The 15497-nt window shown below is 54.6% G+C and overlaps 8 protein-coding genes across 8 annotated transcripts; 5 read left to right on the forward strand and 3 right to left on the reverse strand.

The window, feature by feature from the left end:
* Window positions 1-724: 724 nt before the first annotated feature.
* On the forward strand, window positions 725-2188 carry M409DRAFT_71391 (uncharacterized protein; the record flags this gene model as incomplete). The annotated part of the gene is made up of 1 exon (XM_033819148.1): window positions 725-2188. One exon carries the CDS (start codon window positions 725-727, stop codon window positions 2186-2188), a length of 1464 nt encoding a protein of 487 aa, XP_033659801.1.
* A 641-nt stretch (window positions 2189-2829) lies between these two features.
* On the forward strand, window positions 2830-3058 carry M409DRAFT_34170 (uncharacterized protein; the record flags this gene model as incomplete). The annotated part of the gene is made up of 2 exons (XM_033810317.1): window positions 2830-2911; window positions 2973-3058. Coding segments are annotated over 2 exons (168 nt in total), but the record flags the coding sequence as incomplete, so codon positions are not given.
* A 668-nt stretch (window positions 3059-3726) lies between these two features.
* M409DRAFT_30619 (uncharacterized protein) lies at window positions 3727-4323 on the forward strand (the record flags this gene model as incomplete). The annotated part of the gene is made up of 2 exons (XM_033810015.1): window positions 3727-4012; window positions 4073-4323. 2 exons carry the CDS (start codon window positions 3727-3729, stop codon window positions 4321-4323), a joined length of 537 nt encoding a protein of 178 aa, XP_033659803.1.
* A 375-nt stretch (window positions 4324-4698) lies between these two features.
* On the reverse strand, window positions 4699-5797 carry M409DRAFT_71392 (uncharacterized protein; the record flags this gene model as incomplete). Its single annotated transcript, XM_033819149.1, has 3 exons — window positions 4699-5031; window positions 5106-5653; window positions 5707-5797. The coding sequence occupies 3 exons, from the start codon at window positions 5795-5797 to the stop codon at window positions 4699-4701; spliced, it is 972 nt and encodes a 323-aa protein (XP_033659804.1).
* A 461-nt stretch (window positions 5798-6258) lies between these two features.
* Window positions 6259-8373, reverse strand: M409DRAFT_71393 (uncharacterized protein; the record flags this gene model as incomplete). Its single annotated transcript, XM_033819150.1, has 1 exon — window positions 6259-8373. The coding sequence occupies one exon, from the start codon at window positions 8371-8373 to the stop codon at window positions 6259-6261; it is 2115 nt and encodes a 704-aa protein (XP_033659805.1).
* Window positions 8374-9657: 1284 nt separating this feature from the next.
* M409DRAFT_30622 (uncharacterized protein) lies at window positions 9658-10416 on the forward strand (the record flags this gene model as incomplete). Its single annotated transcript, XM_033810016.1, has 1 exon — window positions 9658-10416. The coding sequence occupies one exon, from the start codon at window positions 9658-9660 to the stop codon at window positions 10414-10416; it is 759 nt and encodes a 252-aa protein (XP_033659806.1).
* A 308-nt stretch (window positions 10417-10724) lies between these two features.
* Window positions 10725-12458, reverse strand: M409DRAFT_71395 (uncharacterized protein; the record flags this gene model as incomplete). The annotated part of the gene is made up of 1 exon (XM_033819151.1): window positions 10725-12458. The coding sequence occupies one exon, from the start codon at window positions 12456-12458 to the stop codon at window positions 10725-10727; it is 1734 nt and encodes a 577-aa protein (XP_033659807.1).
* A 660-nt stretch (window positions 12459-13118) lies between these two features.
* On the forward strand, window positions 13119-15249 carry M409DRAFT_30624 (uncharacterized protein; the record flags this gene model as incomplete). The annotated part of the gene is made up of 2 exons (XM_033810017.1): window positions 13119-13564; window positions 13626-15249. 2 exons carry the CDS (start codon window positions 13119-13121, stop codon window positions 15247-15249), a joined length of 2070 nt encoding a protein of 689 aa, XP_033659808.1.
* Window positions 15250-15497: the final 248 nt, after the last annotated feature.

Raw genomic sequence — 15497 nt, forward strand, 5'->3', positions numbered from 1 at the left:
GTGTCCAAGCATGGTCTGAAGGCATTTCTTGTCCTGTGTTCTTAATTCTAGTCAGTTCGTCCATGACAGATAGGCGAGCATTGGCATCCGATATCAAATAATGTATACACCCATGTTAAGTATTCTTCCTTGGCCCACCATGCGTTTCGCTCATCGAGGCATCAGAACGATCTGGTAGTTCGTTTGAACCTCTCGAAAAAGCTCGATCGCTGACAATGATGCATGACACCTCCGTCGCGTGAGGACTGAGGGCTGTCGCGATCCGACTGCTAAATGACCTGACACGGCACGCGTAATGCTCTCTTCGTCGTTTCGTGTCTTCGCGTTGCCTGGACAGAGCCGCGTTATACCGAATGGGATAGATGCGATGATGTGAAGATGATCGAGGAGGAGAGAAAGTGAGATCGATTCACGCGAGCGATCGTTCCTGCAGTAGCGGCAAATGGCCTGTGCTCTGCAGAACGTCATCATCGCCTGCCACACGACACGCACAAAGAGTCTCACTTTCCTTCCATCCACCTTTCCCATCACCTGCCATTTGTGGCATCGACAGCACGTCTCTTGCTCATTCGACAACGCTGTCATCAAGTGACAATCGACGCTCGTGAGCGGTCTGACTCACAATACCAGCTTCACTCTGTCTCTCCTTTTCTTCAAGTCAATCAATTGCACTCGCTACGATCCAGTACTCAAACTCTTGAAACGACGCTGTGTGACATCGACCATGGCTAGGACTACGAGGGCTTCGGCAAAAGCATCTGCTGCCGTCAATGGCAACGGGCCACAACAGCTGTCCAGTCCGCCTGCAACGCCACTCGCAGGGCAGGGCAAGAAGGTTTCCGCACCATCCAACCCAAAAGCGTCATCTGTGACCCCTGCGAACAACCGAAAGCGCTCGAGAAAGGCTATCAAACAGGAAGACTTTGATGTGAACGAACTTCCTCACAATCTGGGTACGGCGCTTCCAACACCTGGGAACGATGCATCGCCTGAAGACGAAGCCTCGCCACCCAAGAAACGTGCCAAGAAGTCTCCGAAGATCGAGCAGACCGATTCTGCAAAGGTCAAAATCGAGGAAGATGTCGAAGACGAAGTCAAAACGCCAAAGAAGGCCAAAAAGCCCAAGTACTCACTCACTCCGGGTATCACTCCTTTCCCAGACTATCCAAGACCTACCCCGGAGGAATGCCGTGAGGTCACTCGTTTGCTGTCGAAGGTACATGGAGAAGTCAACGTCCCGAAAGCGATCCCACCACCGTCTCTGGATGTTGCTGGCTGCGGAGAAGTTCCTTCGGTTCTGGATGCGCTCGTTCGCACCCGTCTCAGTGCCAATACAACCAACAAAAACTCCAGCACGGCGTTCCAAGGTCTTGTTGCTCGATTCGGTACCATTAAGGATGGTATCGGCAAAGGGAGCGTTGACTGGGATGCCGTGAGAACAGCACCGCAGAAGGACGTGTTCAAAGCTATTGAGCGCGGTGGTCTGGCTCAGATCAAATCCAAAGACATCCAGGCTATTTTGCAGATGGCGTACGAGGAGAACCAGGAGAGGAAGGATGCACTGTCCAACGACACTGCGAACGCAGAAGGTCCAGCTGGCGCAGAGAACGAGCCAGAAACGCAGAAGAAAGAAGAGATCGCCAAGGCCAAGAAGAACATCATCTCCCTGGATCATTTGCACTTACTCAGTACTGATGAGGCCATCAACAAAATGCTTACTTTCCCTGGCATTGGCCCGAAGACGGCTTCATGTGTTGCCCTGTTCTGCCTGCAGCGACCGTCTTTCGCCGTTGATACGCACGTCTTCCGACTGTGCCAATATTTGGGATGGGTTCCGAAGACTTCGAAGAAAGGACAAGCTAAAGTCAACCGTGAAACAACCTACTCACACTGCGACGTCCGCATTCCAGACGAATTTAAATACCCTCTGCATCAACTTCTCATCAAACACGGCAAGGTCTGCCCGAGATGCAGAGCTGCGACTGGACAGAGTAGCGCCAATTGGGAGGAAGGCTGTCCAATCGAGCATCTCGTCAAACGACATGGTGCGAAGAAGGGTGGCGTCTCAGTTGCCGCTCGCAAGAAGGCCAAGGCAGCGGCGAACGAAGACGGCGAAGACGTGGAAGATGGCGGTGCATTCGGCGAGGACGAGAGCGAACTGAGCGATGCGGAAGCCGATGAAGATTAAACCGCTGTTGAACGAGGGCTGAAGCACAGCATTTCTACACCGGCGGTTAACAGAACGTCTCTAAACGATCGAGCTGAATTGAAACTCTGAGAAATGAGAAGTCCAGTAGACTGCAGACCCATTTGTAACGACTAGCCAAGCCGTATCCTAGCAACCTTGCAGCGCTGAGGCATTTCGTTGGACACTTAACGAAGACCAGCTCCGCGCTGGGCTGGCCTGAGCTTGAGTTTTTTACGACGCGGACGTCACCTCTTTGCCGCGAAAGGAAACAGGCTCGTCGCGTACGTTCCACGAATCTGGTATGGCGATTCGACCACGGCGCTGAACGCTGAACGAGCGCTCTTGCTCATCGCTCATCATAGTTTCGTCGAACGCGTAATGAAGTATATAGGTGAAAGGTAAGGCCGGGTTTGTTTCCCTTGGCCATTTCAAACACCCTCTCCAGTTCCTTTGTATTCCAAAGCGTGCGCCTGTCGCGACAACAACAAGAGGAAAGTTCGAGAAAGAAGAAGAGAATCTCACAAGCACAGTACGTCCTCCCTATACCCACCTGCAAAAGACAGGATACGATTACGAAAGAAAGTTGCATCTGCATCCCTCAAAAGCTAACCCACAAACAGCCATCCGTCGCAACCATGGCCGGCAACTTCTGTCTCTACCTCCTCGCCGTCTTCCTGCCTTTCGTATCCGTTGCGATCAAAGCGGGTTGCGGAGCGGATTTGTGTACGTGCTCACAAAATTCCCCGCGCGAAGAAAAAGCCTTGCTGATGGAATGCATGTCCAGTGATCAACATCCTACTCTGCTGCCTCGGATGGCTGCCGGGGGTGATTCATGCGTGGTATGTGATTGCCAAGGTGCAGAAGGAGGAGGATCATAAGTTGCCGCCGCCTGGGCAGGCGTATCCGGCGTAGAGGAAGAGGGCAGGCTCGAAGGGGAGGGAAGATGAGATTGGGAGGGGGATTGTATGATGAGGAAGATTCATGTGGTGGGCTTTGCTGCGGTTTGGTTCAGCGAATGTGTATGTGATACCCGTTCGTAAGTTAGAAGGATGTTGGTGGTGTATATTCACTGCTGCTGAGTCTTTTGATCTGTTCTCACAGTGCCCAAACTCCAATTCTACCCAGGGTAAGGGCCTGCGAGATGCTGCTCATGGCATGTCACAGGGCGGCTTCTACTAGAAAGGGTTTTGACAGCCTATGCACAGTAAGGACACCATTCTCACCAGGCGGAATCACCCACATAAGGTGCCCCTTTACTTGCAAAGTGCGTGCTCGCAATGGATCTGAGTTGTAGAAGGGCAAAGACCGACACCAGGCCGTACTCCCTGGTCGGATCCTAGCGCCAATGCTGTAGACATTCACTCACCAGCTCATGAGCGCCAAAGACTATGCACACGCTAGCACATGAAAATCATGTGTTCGACTCGAACCTCGAAATTTATAAGCCCTCCTCTTCCGCCACCCACACACAACCTCAACACCGACCCCTCCAGCCCTCAACACACCAAAAACCACTCCAGCACACAACACCACCCACCATGTCCTTACCCCCATTCACCCGATCCAACAAGGATATCATGGACCTCCGCCACGCCGAAGCCAATTCCGATCTCTCGTTGGCCAAAGTCGTCTACGAAGACCAAATTTTGGGCTTCGAAGACGTCTTCTGGAATCGACTCCCCCAATATACCAAGAAGCACATCCTCGCGCGGCCAGATCTTGGCTCTGCGCAGGTGCTCGTCCTGCTCGTCATGAGCTCGTCTTCCCTCGCCGCGAGTCCGAGTCTCTTCCTCGAGGCGTTCAGAGAGCCGGAGGGCATAAGGGGTTCGTAATGCTTACTTTTGCCCTCTGCGACGAGCTCCAGCTAAGTTCTAAACAACACAGGGTTTCCAGATCCACGATTCGTAAAGGCCTTCGGCGACCCTGAAGCCTGGGAACGGATGTGCAAAGCTGCAAAAGGGGAGCTTACGTTCAACGCCATGAAGGGAACGAGATACTTGACTTCGAAGTCCATGCTGGATGTTGTGGAGACGCTCGAGGTGCATGGTCGAGAGGTTGGTGCAAATCTGACGGAGAAGGGTTATCTGAAGCGATCAGAGGTTGAGGTGATTTCGAAGGAGGTGTGGGGAATGTAGCCTCGCGTTCATTCGAAATGGACAGAATTGGTGGTGGCGGTGGATATACGAGGTGGAGTTATTGCAGACTCGCAGCGTGGTACGGCGACGACCCCCGAATTTTTTATTTGCATTTTCGTATACTCGAATGATCCTTGAATTTTGTGCTTCTTGGCCCGACGATCAATTGTAATCGACGATAATGCTCGCGGTCCTCTTCTTTTGCCATGGTTATCTTCTCAAGTGACAAATGCACGTACGGACTTTTTTCACGTGGGTCTACCTAATCGGGAAGGTACGCTAGGATGCATGTCATTTCTCTTACACCATAGCTGTTACAGGCCTCAACCGATGACCAACGACGCCAATCGATCATAAAACAACATCCAACATCCCTCAAAGCTTACTATCCCTATTACCCCTAAGCATCGCACTATCCACCCTCACCCCCTCATCATCCTGCTCCTCGACCGTCAAATCCGGCATCTTCAACGGCATAATCCTCCTTGGATTCGTCCCGGGCACCAGCGCATACTTGCCGAAATCCTGCACGCCATCATGTTCCCTCAAATAATCCTCGTCCAGGAAACATTTCCCGGAGACGTCCTTGGAAGGGGCTTTGATGATGGATAGGATGGCGTCGGAGAAAATCTCGGGTTTGCGGAGGTTCGCGCGGCCGTCTTGGGGTGGGTAAGATTTGGGGGTTTGGGTCGCGGCGGAGTCGATTGCCTGGGGCGAGAGGGTATTCAGTCAACACCACCCAACCTCATCCATGCCACCTCGAAATTTTTAAAAAAACTCACCACCGCCGGCCAAAGACTCGTAACCCCCATGCCCACTCTCCCCTCCCTCTCAAAATCCACCGCAAGCCCCATAGTCAACACACTCATCCCCACCTTCCCCATCGCATACGCCGTCTTCCCCTTAAAAAACCTCGAATAAATCGGCGGGCTGATCACTATAATCCTTCCCTCCCCCTTCCCACCACCACCATCCCCACCGTTCTTATACATCACCGGCAAAACCCCCTCCACAACCGCATACAGCCCCTGCGGATTTATCTTCTGCATCAGCTCGAAGCGTTTGAACGGCGTCTTAGCTACGGAGGACCACCAGATCGCGCCGGAGTTGTACACGACGACGTCGATGCGGGCGTAGAGGTGCACGGTTTGGGCGACCATGTCGGCGATGTTGGACGGCGAGCGCACGTCGACTTGCAGCGCGGTGGCGGTCCCGCCGGCTTCGGTGATTTCGCGCGCGACCGTGTTGATGGTCGAGGCGAAGGAGTTGGGGTCGGGTGGGAAGGGGTCGCATTTGCTGGCGTCCGAGGTGGTTTTGGCTGCTACGACGACTGTGAGGGAGAGGTCAGTATTGCTCGTGGGTGGTTGATCTCGTGGAGTTTACCTGCGTAGCCGTTCTTTGCTAGGTCGATGGCGACTTGGCGGCCAATGCCTCGCGAGGCTCCTACTACTATTGCTACTTTCTTGTTGCTCATGGTTGTTGATTTTCGAAGACTTGAGGACAAATGGAAGAGACACCTACGGGAGAGATCAGTTCTGAAAAGGTGAGTATCACATCCAAGAATTTGTATGATCTTGTAATCGCTTCCCAATCGTCAGCCCGAGGTGAGGTGAGGTCGGGGGTCAAGAAGTGGAGGTCGCACGTGATTACTGATCGGCGGCCGCAAGAGACGAGTCGTTGACGACGTGAACCTGGAAATGAACAATGGAAGCAGTTCTTCATTGAGAAAATCTTTTTGTTCAGAATTTACCATAGCTAAAGGTACATGCAATCGGCATCTACCGAGCCCATGATTGCAGGGAGTAGATGCAATTTCTACCCTCCCCAAACCCAGCCCACGCTCAGAACGCCTTTCTTTCCCTCTACCCATTATGCACTTGTCGCATTACAAACACATGAGCACATAAGTCGTCAAGCCTGAGAAGTCAAATGCATTTAGTCGACCTCCTCCATGGCGCTCTCGCCAGCAGCCTCGGCGGGTGCGGAGGAAGGTGCGGCGGCCTCGGCCTCAGTCTCGACGTCCTCGTCCACGTTGAGACCAAGCGACACGAGCTTGTGGATGCGCTCGGCGTAGTCGGCTGGCTCATCGATGGTGAAGCCAGAGACAAGGAGGGAGGTCTCGTAGAGGAGAGTGGTGATGCTCTTGACAGTGCGGTCGCTCTCGCCATCGCTCTCGACCTTCTTCTTGAGCTCCTTGATGATGGGGCTCTTGGGGGAGATCTCGAAGGTCTTCTTGCTGCTCATGTAGCTGGACATGGAGGTGTCACGGAGAGCCTGGGCCTTCATGATACGCTCCATGTTGGCAGACCAACCGAACTGGCCGGTACGGATGGCGCATGGTGCACCGACGAGCTTGTGGCTGACAACAACCTTCTCAACCTTGTCGCCAAGGACGTTCTTGAGGGACTTGGCAAGAGCCTCGAACTCCTTCTCCTCCTCTTCACGCTGCTTCTTCTCCTCATCGGTCTCCTCGAGCTCGAAGTCCTTGGTGATGTCGACAAGCTTCTTGCCTTCGAACTCCTTGAGCTGGGTAAAAGCGTACTCGTCAATGGGGTCGACGAGGAAGAGGACCTCGAAGTTCTTGGCCTTGAGGGCGTCAAGGAATGGCGACTTCTCGACGGCCTTGGTCGACTCGCCGGTGATGTAGTACACCTGCTTCTGGTGCTCAGGCATGCGGGTGATGTAGTCCTGGAGCGAGGTGGTCTCGTCACCAGACTTGGTGGAGTTGTAGCGGAGGAGCTTGGCGAGAGACTGGCGGTTCTGGCTGTCCTCGTGGATACCAAGCTTGATGTTCTTGCTGAAGGCGCTGTAGAACTTGTCGAATTGCTCCTTGTCCTCGGCGATCTCGTTGAACAGCTCGAGGGTCTTCTTGACGATGTTCTTCTTGATGACCTTCATGATCTTGTTCTGCTGGAGAGTCTCACGGGAGAGGTTGAGTGGGAGATCCTCAGAGTCGACAACACCCTTGATGAAGCTGAGCCACTCTGGGATGAGGTCGGTCGCATCGTCAGTAATGAAGACACGGCGGACGTAGAGCTTGATGTTGTTCTTAGTCTTCTTGGTCTCGAAGAGGTCAAATGGTGCGCGCTTGGGGACGAAGAGGATGGCGCGGAACTCGAGCTGACCCTCGACAGAGAAGTGCTTGACGGCGAGGTGGTCTTCCCAGTCGTTGGAGAGGGACTTGTAGAAGGCGCCGTACTCTTCTTGCGAGATGTCCTTGGGGTCGCGAGTCCAGATTGGCTTGGTCTTGTTGAGCTCCTCCTCCTCGATCTTGCTCTCCTTGACCTTCTTGGTCTTCTTCTCTTTCTTCTTCTCCTCTTCCTCGTCGTCGACTTCCTCGACCTTGGGCTTGTTGTCGGAATCTTCCTCCTTGGTCTCCTCCTCAGCGTCCTCATCTGGGACCTCCTTCTCCTCCTCCTTCAGGACGTGAAGGTAGATAGGGTAGGAGATGAACTCGGAGTGCTTCTTGACAACCTCCTTGATCTTGCTCTCGTTGAGGTAGTCAGTCTGCTCGTCCTTGAGGTGCATGATGATCTTGGTGCCGCGGCCGATCTGCTCGCCCTCGGTGTCTTGGGTGATGCTGAAGGTACCACCGGCGCTGGACTCCCACAGGTACTGCTCGTCATCGTTGTGCTTCGAGATGACGGTGACCTTGTCGGCCACGAGGTATGCGGAGTAGAAACCAACACCGAACTGGCCAATCATGGAGATGTCAGCGCCTGCGGACAGAGCCTCCATGAACTGCTTGGTGCCAGAGCGCGCAATAGTACCGAGGTTGTTGACAAGGTCGGCCTTGGTCATGCCAATACCGGTGTCCTTGATGGTGAGGGTCTTGTTGGCCTTGTCTGGGATGATGTCGATCCTCAGGTCCTTGCCCGAGTCGAGCTTGCTGGGTTCTGAGAGGGCTTCATAGCGAATCTTGTCGAGGGCGTCTGATGCGTTGGAGATGATTTCTCGGAGGAAGATCTCCTTGTTGGAGTAGACGGTGTTGATGATCAGCGAGAGAAGCTGGGAGATCTCCGCCTGGAACTCGAACGTCTCGCCCGACATGCTTGCGGTGGTGATGTGTGAGCGGTCAGAGGTGATGGGTGGTGTCTGTGGTGGAGGTCAGTGGTATGTTCGATGTCGCAGGCAGAGATTGCCGTAGCAACAAACAACGGCGGGATGGCTGGCGGTACGTACAGAAGAGACAGCTGGGTTCTCGAGTGTAAGTGTGTGCGCGGCGGTGACCAATGGTCGGGTATCAAGGACACTTCTGGATGATTGATTGATTGAGAGTGAGGTGGTGTGCGGAAGGGCTTGGAGCGAAGAGTTAAATGCTTGCAGAAAGTGTTCAGCCGCTGGAGCTTTCTAGCTGGCCGATGGAAGCTCATCGAACCTGCCTCTTATGCAGGGATCGGAAAGAGGCTCTTGCAGATCACATGACCTCTTTCACTCACTCCACACAAGAGTTCGAGAGGCATGTGTCTGCCTTTGCTGCTGATTCTATGCTGCACTTTTCTTCGCATCTGGTCTGCAGTTCCATCGCCACTACCGGGGGATGGTCCAACACCGTCGACCTGCAATCAGAAGCGTACTTCCCTGACATGACTGCGGTTTTGGCCTATTGAGCTCACCATTTCTTGCGCGCTCTTGTACCTTCGATAAAGCCAGTACGATTCGTCGCAGCACGTGAACTGGCAACCCGGCGAAGGGGAAGGTGCCAATCCTGGGCCACGGAGACCCCGAGAAACAAAGTCTGACCACGCCATCGAAGCTCTTACAACGGTGATGGTATCGTGAGCAAACCATTTAATACATTGGACATCCGACGCCTGTCCCTTCGCCAGCACGCCGTGTCTGTATTCCTCAGTTCTACTCTGGGTACTATTCCTTGCCCACCTGTACTCGACCCCTTCACTAGCAAACAGTCCGATAGTCGGGCTGCGATCGAGAGCCTGACGCTTCTCCAGATTCGAGAGAGACGGCAATTGTCGATATATGAAATCAAGAATTGAACGTTCTCAAGCCTTCAGCGAAGAAGAAACGAATTCATCTATAGAATGGTACAGACGAAAGTATAGAAGGCACAAGTGAGGCAGAGGTGAGCGGAAAGTGAAGCGAATCCCTGCGGTACGCGCACGGACCAAGGGACAACGCGCCTCTCTGAACGCGGCGACGGCGGCTTCACATTCGCAGCCCGAACCGTCGTCCCTTCCATCCCACCTTCCACCATCCACCTCTGCCGCCACTCTTGACTCCTCCCGTCTTGTGCCGCATCCCTCCTCAACTCGCACCATCACCATCGACACACTCCCCCTCACCACCGCCGACCGCGACAAACTCACCACGACCATGGCCGACTACGCCAAGAAGAAGAACGACGAGCTCGCGGCGCTGTGCAAGGAGCGCGGCCTCGCACACACCGGCAAGAAGGCTGATCTCGTCAAGCGCCTCGAAGACCACGACACCCAGACCTCCGGCGCCGCAAAGCCTGCAGCACCTGAAGACGAGATCGACTGGGACGAGGAGCCTGCCACTGAAACCGCAAAGGCCGCCACAACTGAGCCTGCCGCCAACGCGATAGCTGCTGGTGGTGTTGGTGAAGTCACGAACCCACAAGCAGTGCCAAACCAAGAAGCCGCCATTGACCCATCCAAGACCGACGACCTCGCGGTTTCTGCACCAGCAGAAGAGCCAGCAGCGACTGAGGAGAAGAAGGAGGAGCCGAACTTCAGCACCGGCCTGGCGGAGCGCACACTTGATGAAGAGATTGAGAAGCGCAAGGCACGTGCGCGCAAGTTTGGATTGCCCGAAGACAGCGATGAGATCAAGATGTTGGAGCGCGCGAAGAAGTTTGGAGACACCGACCTGCCAGGACTTGGTCTGTTGAACAAGGCGCTGTCAGAGAAGACCGACCGCAAGCGTGGGAGAGAGGGCGGCGACAAGGAGGGTGGCATTCGCAAGAGGAGTCGTGGACGTGCAGGTCCAGGAAAGAAGCAGCGAGGCGGCGACAAGCCTGAGAGGAAAGACGGCGTGGACGGCTTCCCAAGCTGGATGACAGAGGCGGATCGAGAGGCTGCGGCGAGACGCAAGGCCAAATTCACGGCTTGAGACGACACATCGACGGTATTTAACACGAGACTGACCAGACGAGCTTCCATTCAAGGCCTATTCTATGCAGCCGGGCTGCTCTAGGAGCGTCTATCAAATGCTATACCCATTCCTTCTGCAAGCTGCCAACTGGATGCCGCATGGCTTTCTCTTTTCGAACGCTTCTCTCAATCATACCTGGCAGCAGAGTGGTGATGCCAGCAAAGTGCTTGCCTCTTTGTTTGGCGGAAAATCGCGTCCTCACTCATGTTCCTCGTCATCATAAGTCGTGCTGGCATTACCGATCGTTCTGTCATGCATCGATGCTTTCACAGCTTCGCCTTGGGCTGCTCATCTCGACTCCATACCTGGACTTCAGGCAGACTCTTATACTTGTTGGGCGGAAAGAACTGCGGCCCTAGCAGCTTCTTCACGACCTTGCCCGTGCCTGACTTGGGAAGCTCATCTGGGATGATTCGCAGTACGGTCGGCATCTTGTATCCTGCTAGCCTTTCTCGCAAATCTGCCCTGAGCTTCTGGATGCTGAGGTCTCGGATGACATATCGTCGCTCATCTGGCGACATGTCTCGTTCCACTTTCAGGGAAACAACCGCACCTACTCTCTCCCCAAATTCATCGTCCGGCACGCCAACTACCATTACTTCGGCGACATATGGCAGAGCGAGGACTTCTCTTTCAATGTCGAGGGCTGAGATCTTGTATCCCCCAGATTTGATGATATCGACAGAACTTCGCCCCAGGATCCAGTAGTACTCGCCCTCCCTTCGCGCAATATCCCCTGTCTTGTAATATCCGGACTCCGTATGAGACGCTGCCGTGGCCGCTGGATCGAAGAGGAATTTGGAGAACATGCCTGGGCTCTTGGCCAGGATTTCGCCTTCATTTCCTTCCGAGAGTTGTACGTCGTATCCGGGAAACAGCGTGCCGACTGACCCGTCTGGCACATTCTGATCTCCCAGCCGTACTTTGAACACGGCCCCGGTCTCCGTCATGCCGTATCTTAGCATTATATTCCGTCCGAGCAAGTGCCGCCAGAAGTCTGCGATCGGCTTGGGCAGTGCGGAAGTCCCACAGATGCAACAACGCAATGCTCGGGCCCCAGCTATGTAATGTTCGACACCATTTCGAGACGCGAGATTCTGCTGGAAGTACCGCTTCATTCGCATGTAAATCGTCGGAACGCCAGAGAAGAACGTGGCACCCCCTCGCCGCCAGCGTTCCCAGGTCCACTCGGGACTGAAGCTGCCGCTTCTGAATTCCAGGAGTGACCCGGCCACAAGGAACGGAAAAAACATCATACCGATACCAGTCGCATGGTGCACGGGAAGTAGATGGAGAAGAACGTCATCTGGGGTAATGTTGTAGTGGTCAATGACACCCAAGGCCTCGTCGTGGATGAAACCTCGCCGCATCACTGCGCCTTTCGGAGGACCCGTCGTCCCTGAAGTAAAGATGACGACTCCAGGGGCATTGTCGTCGAGGTAGAGGTCAGATGAGACGATGATCTGAGTTGGATGCAACGGCTGATTCTTCAGCGACGGCGCGACATTCACACAGACGAACGGGCTTTGTGGATCCTGGTCCTTGACCAATTTCTCCAGTGACAAGCCAAGACGAAGTGCGCCCTCAGATACCAGGACTGCAGCGGCTCTCGACTTGGTGGCGAAGTAAAGAGCCTCCTCCGGCGGAAGAGCTACCGTCATGGGCACCACCGCGGCCCCCAAGGCCAGCGCCGCCAGGATCGCCACCGTGAACTCGTATCCACCAGGTGCCAAGATGGCAATATATACCTCCTCTCTCTGCTCCAACGCCTTCCTCACGCCATCACTTAGACTCTCCCACACCCTCTCCCGAAAAGCCAACACATCCGTAAGTAGTTGCACATGCGTCGCCTCAACGCCCGTATTGACATCCCTCGCGCACAACCTCGGAGGCACACTATGCGCGAACCTCACGAGCCTGTTGAAGAGTGGATGACAAGGTAGGACGTTCCTCCCAATGTGCCGGGGGACGTGCAGCGTCCGGTCGTCGTAGCTGGTCATTTTCCAATGTTCTGTCAGTAACGTCCGCAGGGGAAGCACATCCTCTGAGGGTACGTTTTCTGATGTGCTGCTTGAGTTGACCGCTTTCTTTTCCAGTTGGCGGAAGATGGCGGCGATGGTGGGGAATGTCGGAGGCATGCAGGCTTTCTTTCTGTCGGGTCTATCTTTCTTGCTACATTCTTCTTCCTTCGGCGTTACGCTCTTCTGTCTCGATTGCTGACCTGTAAGAGACGAATGCTTGGTTCAGCAGTTCGAAGTTGGATGGTGGAGCTTGCCAGCCTCTCTGCAACTTCCCCCGCATTGCGGAGGGCAGAAGGCGGGGAGGCCGCGAAGGTCGGCGATATACTCTAACAAGCAAGTCTAGCAGCTCAGCAGGCCGGTATCGCTGTTGCATGGCCGAGGGTATGCGTGTGTTGTGATCATGACTTTGACATAGACGAGGTTCTTGTGGTGGGTATATCGGATGGAGTGGAAACAGAGCCTGGACTGCAACGAGAAGCTTGTGATAAAGGCATCGACTTGATCTCCTTTAAACGATTGGATTATCTCGCTGGGAGGCCGCTGGTTCAGGCCATCTTACATCGAATACTGGAATCTGAGAAGAACATATACCAATACAAACAAGGCTGCAATCGCCACCATCCAACAACACAAACCACCATGCCGGACTTCTCCGACAACCTCCAACCCGCCTCCCCCACAGGCCCCTCCATCCTCGCCCAAGAAAGATCCCAATCCAACGTCCCCATCACCGAACTCGCCACGCACCTCCTCAGCCGGAACGACTTCCTCGCCCGCCAAGAACGCATCCTCCCCATCCTGGAAGCCGACCCGCTCTTCAACAAAACCAAACAATTCAACCTCTCCCGGCCGGAACGCTACCACCTGGGTCTCGCGCGCGCGAAGAAGCTGAGGAGGTATAAGGACCAGTATGGCTGGGATGAGGAGGATTTTAAGATGGGCGAGTATCTGTGCGATGATGTGAGTCCGTTTATGGTGCATGAGGCGATGTTTCCGACGACGGTGAGGGAGCAGGGGAGTAAGGAGCAGAGGGAGGAGTGGTTGCCCAGGATTGAGAGGTGGGAGGTTGTGGGGTGTTATGCTCAGTGAGTTTGGATCTTGAATTTTTGGAGTTTGATGGTAGATGGTGGCTGACTTGTTGTGAAGGACTGAACTGGGTCATGGGAGTAATGTTCGGGGATTGGAATGTAGAGCTACGTGGAATCCCAAGGAGAAGAACTTCACCATCCACAGCCCGACGCTGACGGCTAGCAAATGGTGGAACGGGTCGATGGGACGCACGGCGAACCACGCCATTGTGGTTGCCCAGCTGTATGTGCCTAAGTCGGCGGATTCTTCAGAACTCGTCAACCACGGACCTCATCCATTCATCGTCCAGATCCGGGATATGAAGACTCACCAACCCCTGGAGGGAATTGTTGTGGGAGACATCGGACCGAAGTATGGCTATGCGCCCATGGACAACGGGTACATGCTCCTCAACAACTTCAAGGTGCCGCATTCTGCTATGCTCTCGAATTATTCGAGGGTCGATCCGAATACTGGCACGTACACGAAGCCGGCGAATCCAGCTGTTGTGTACGGGTCTCTGACGGCGGTCAGGGCGGCTATCATTATGCATGCGAGATTGATCATGGCAAGAGCTGTCACGATTGCTGTGAGATATTCGACGATTCGAAGGCAGTTTCAGGATCGGGATAGTAGTGACAAGGCGGCGCCAGAGCTACCTGTGTTGGACTACACGACTGTGCAGATTCGGATCTTGCCCTTGCTTGCTACGGCGTTCGCACTGCACTACACAGGAGAAGCCATGTACGAGCTGTACTCGAGCACAAGGGCCGAGATCGACTCCGGGGACTTCAGCAAGCTGGCGACGCTGCATGCTCAATCATCAGGTCTCAAGAGCCTTTGCACTGAGCTCGCTGCGAACAGCATCGAGACATGTCGACGAGCGATGGGCGGTCACGGATTTGGGGGAGCCAGCGGATATATCCAACTCAACAACGACTACCTCTCCAAACCCACCGTCGAAGGGGACAACTGGATGATCACCCAACAAACCGCCAGCTACCTCCTCAAACGCATGCAAGCCGCCGTCGCGGCCAAAGGCGCACCCCAAGACGAAATGGAAGCATCATGCCGCTCCTGGCTGCAGAACGAACACAAAAAATCCCCCACCCCCTTCGCAATCTATACCTCCGATAGCGAAATCGTCCGCGCCTTCCACCGCCGCTCCCGCGACCTCACCCACCGCGCCTACATCTCGCGCTTCGTCCAAAACAAATCCTGGAACAGCCTCCTCCTCCAACTCCGCCAACTCTCCCACGCCGAATCCCAATCCATCCTCGTCTCCAACTTCCACGCCGCCTTGTCCTCCCCCACCCTCTCCGCAACCCTCAAATCCCACCTAACCCTCCAATTCCGCCTCTTCGCCCTCTACACCATGGACGCGCACGCCCGCGACTTCTCCAAAGCCCACGCCGTCTCCGAGGCCGACCTCGATGATCTGCCCGACCGCATCCAAGAGCTCATGGCGCAGATCCGGCCGCACGCCGTGCGGCTCGTGGATGCGTGGAAGGTGCCGGATTTCTTGCTGGATAGTGCGCTGGGGCGGGCGGATGGGCGGGTTTATGAGGATTTGTGGCATCGGGCGCATCGGATGAATCCGTTGAATGAGGTTACGTTTAATCCGGATTGTCGGAGTGAGGAGATTGTTTTGGGGGGTGGGGTGGGGGAGGAGGGGGTGAGGGGGATTTTGGCGAAGTTGTGAGGATGGGTGGTGGTGGAGGATGGTTCTCCGTATGACTGCAGGGCTGAAGAAGAGGAAGATGAGGAAGGATGATCTTGATCCTACCCGGGAGGGAGGAATGATGGGTTGTTTGAGTCACTGCTCTGTCAAATGTCATTGACGATTCATGTTCTACTTCGTTGGCGTGTGCCAAAACGATCCTTGAGCTGCATGTAAGACCCGTTGTTATTGAAGCCAGCTCCAGACTGATGAGAGAGACATCGTCTGTC

The sequence above is a fragment of the Zasmidium cellare genome, assembly GCF_010093935.1.
Source record: "Zasmidium cellare ATCC 36951 unplaced genomic scaffold M409scaffold_68, whole genome shotgun sequence".
NCBI lineage: Eukaryota > Fungi > Ascomycota > Dothideomycetes > Mycosphaerellales > Mycosphaerellaceae > Zasmidium > Zasmidium cellare.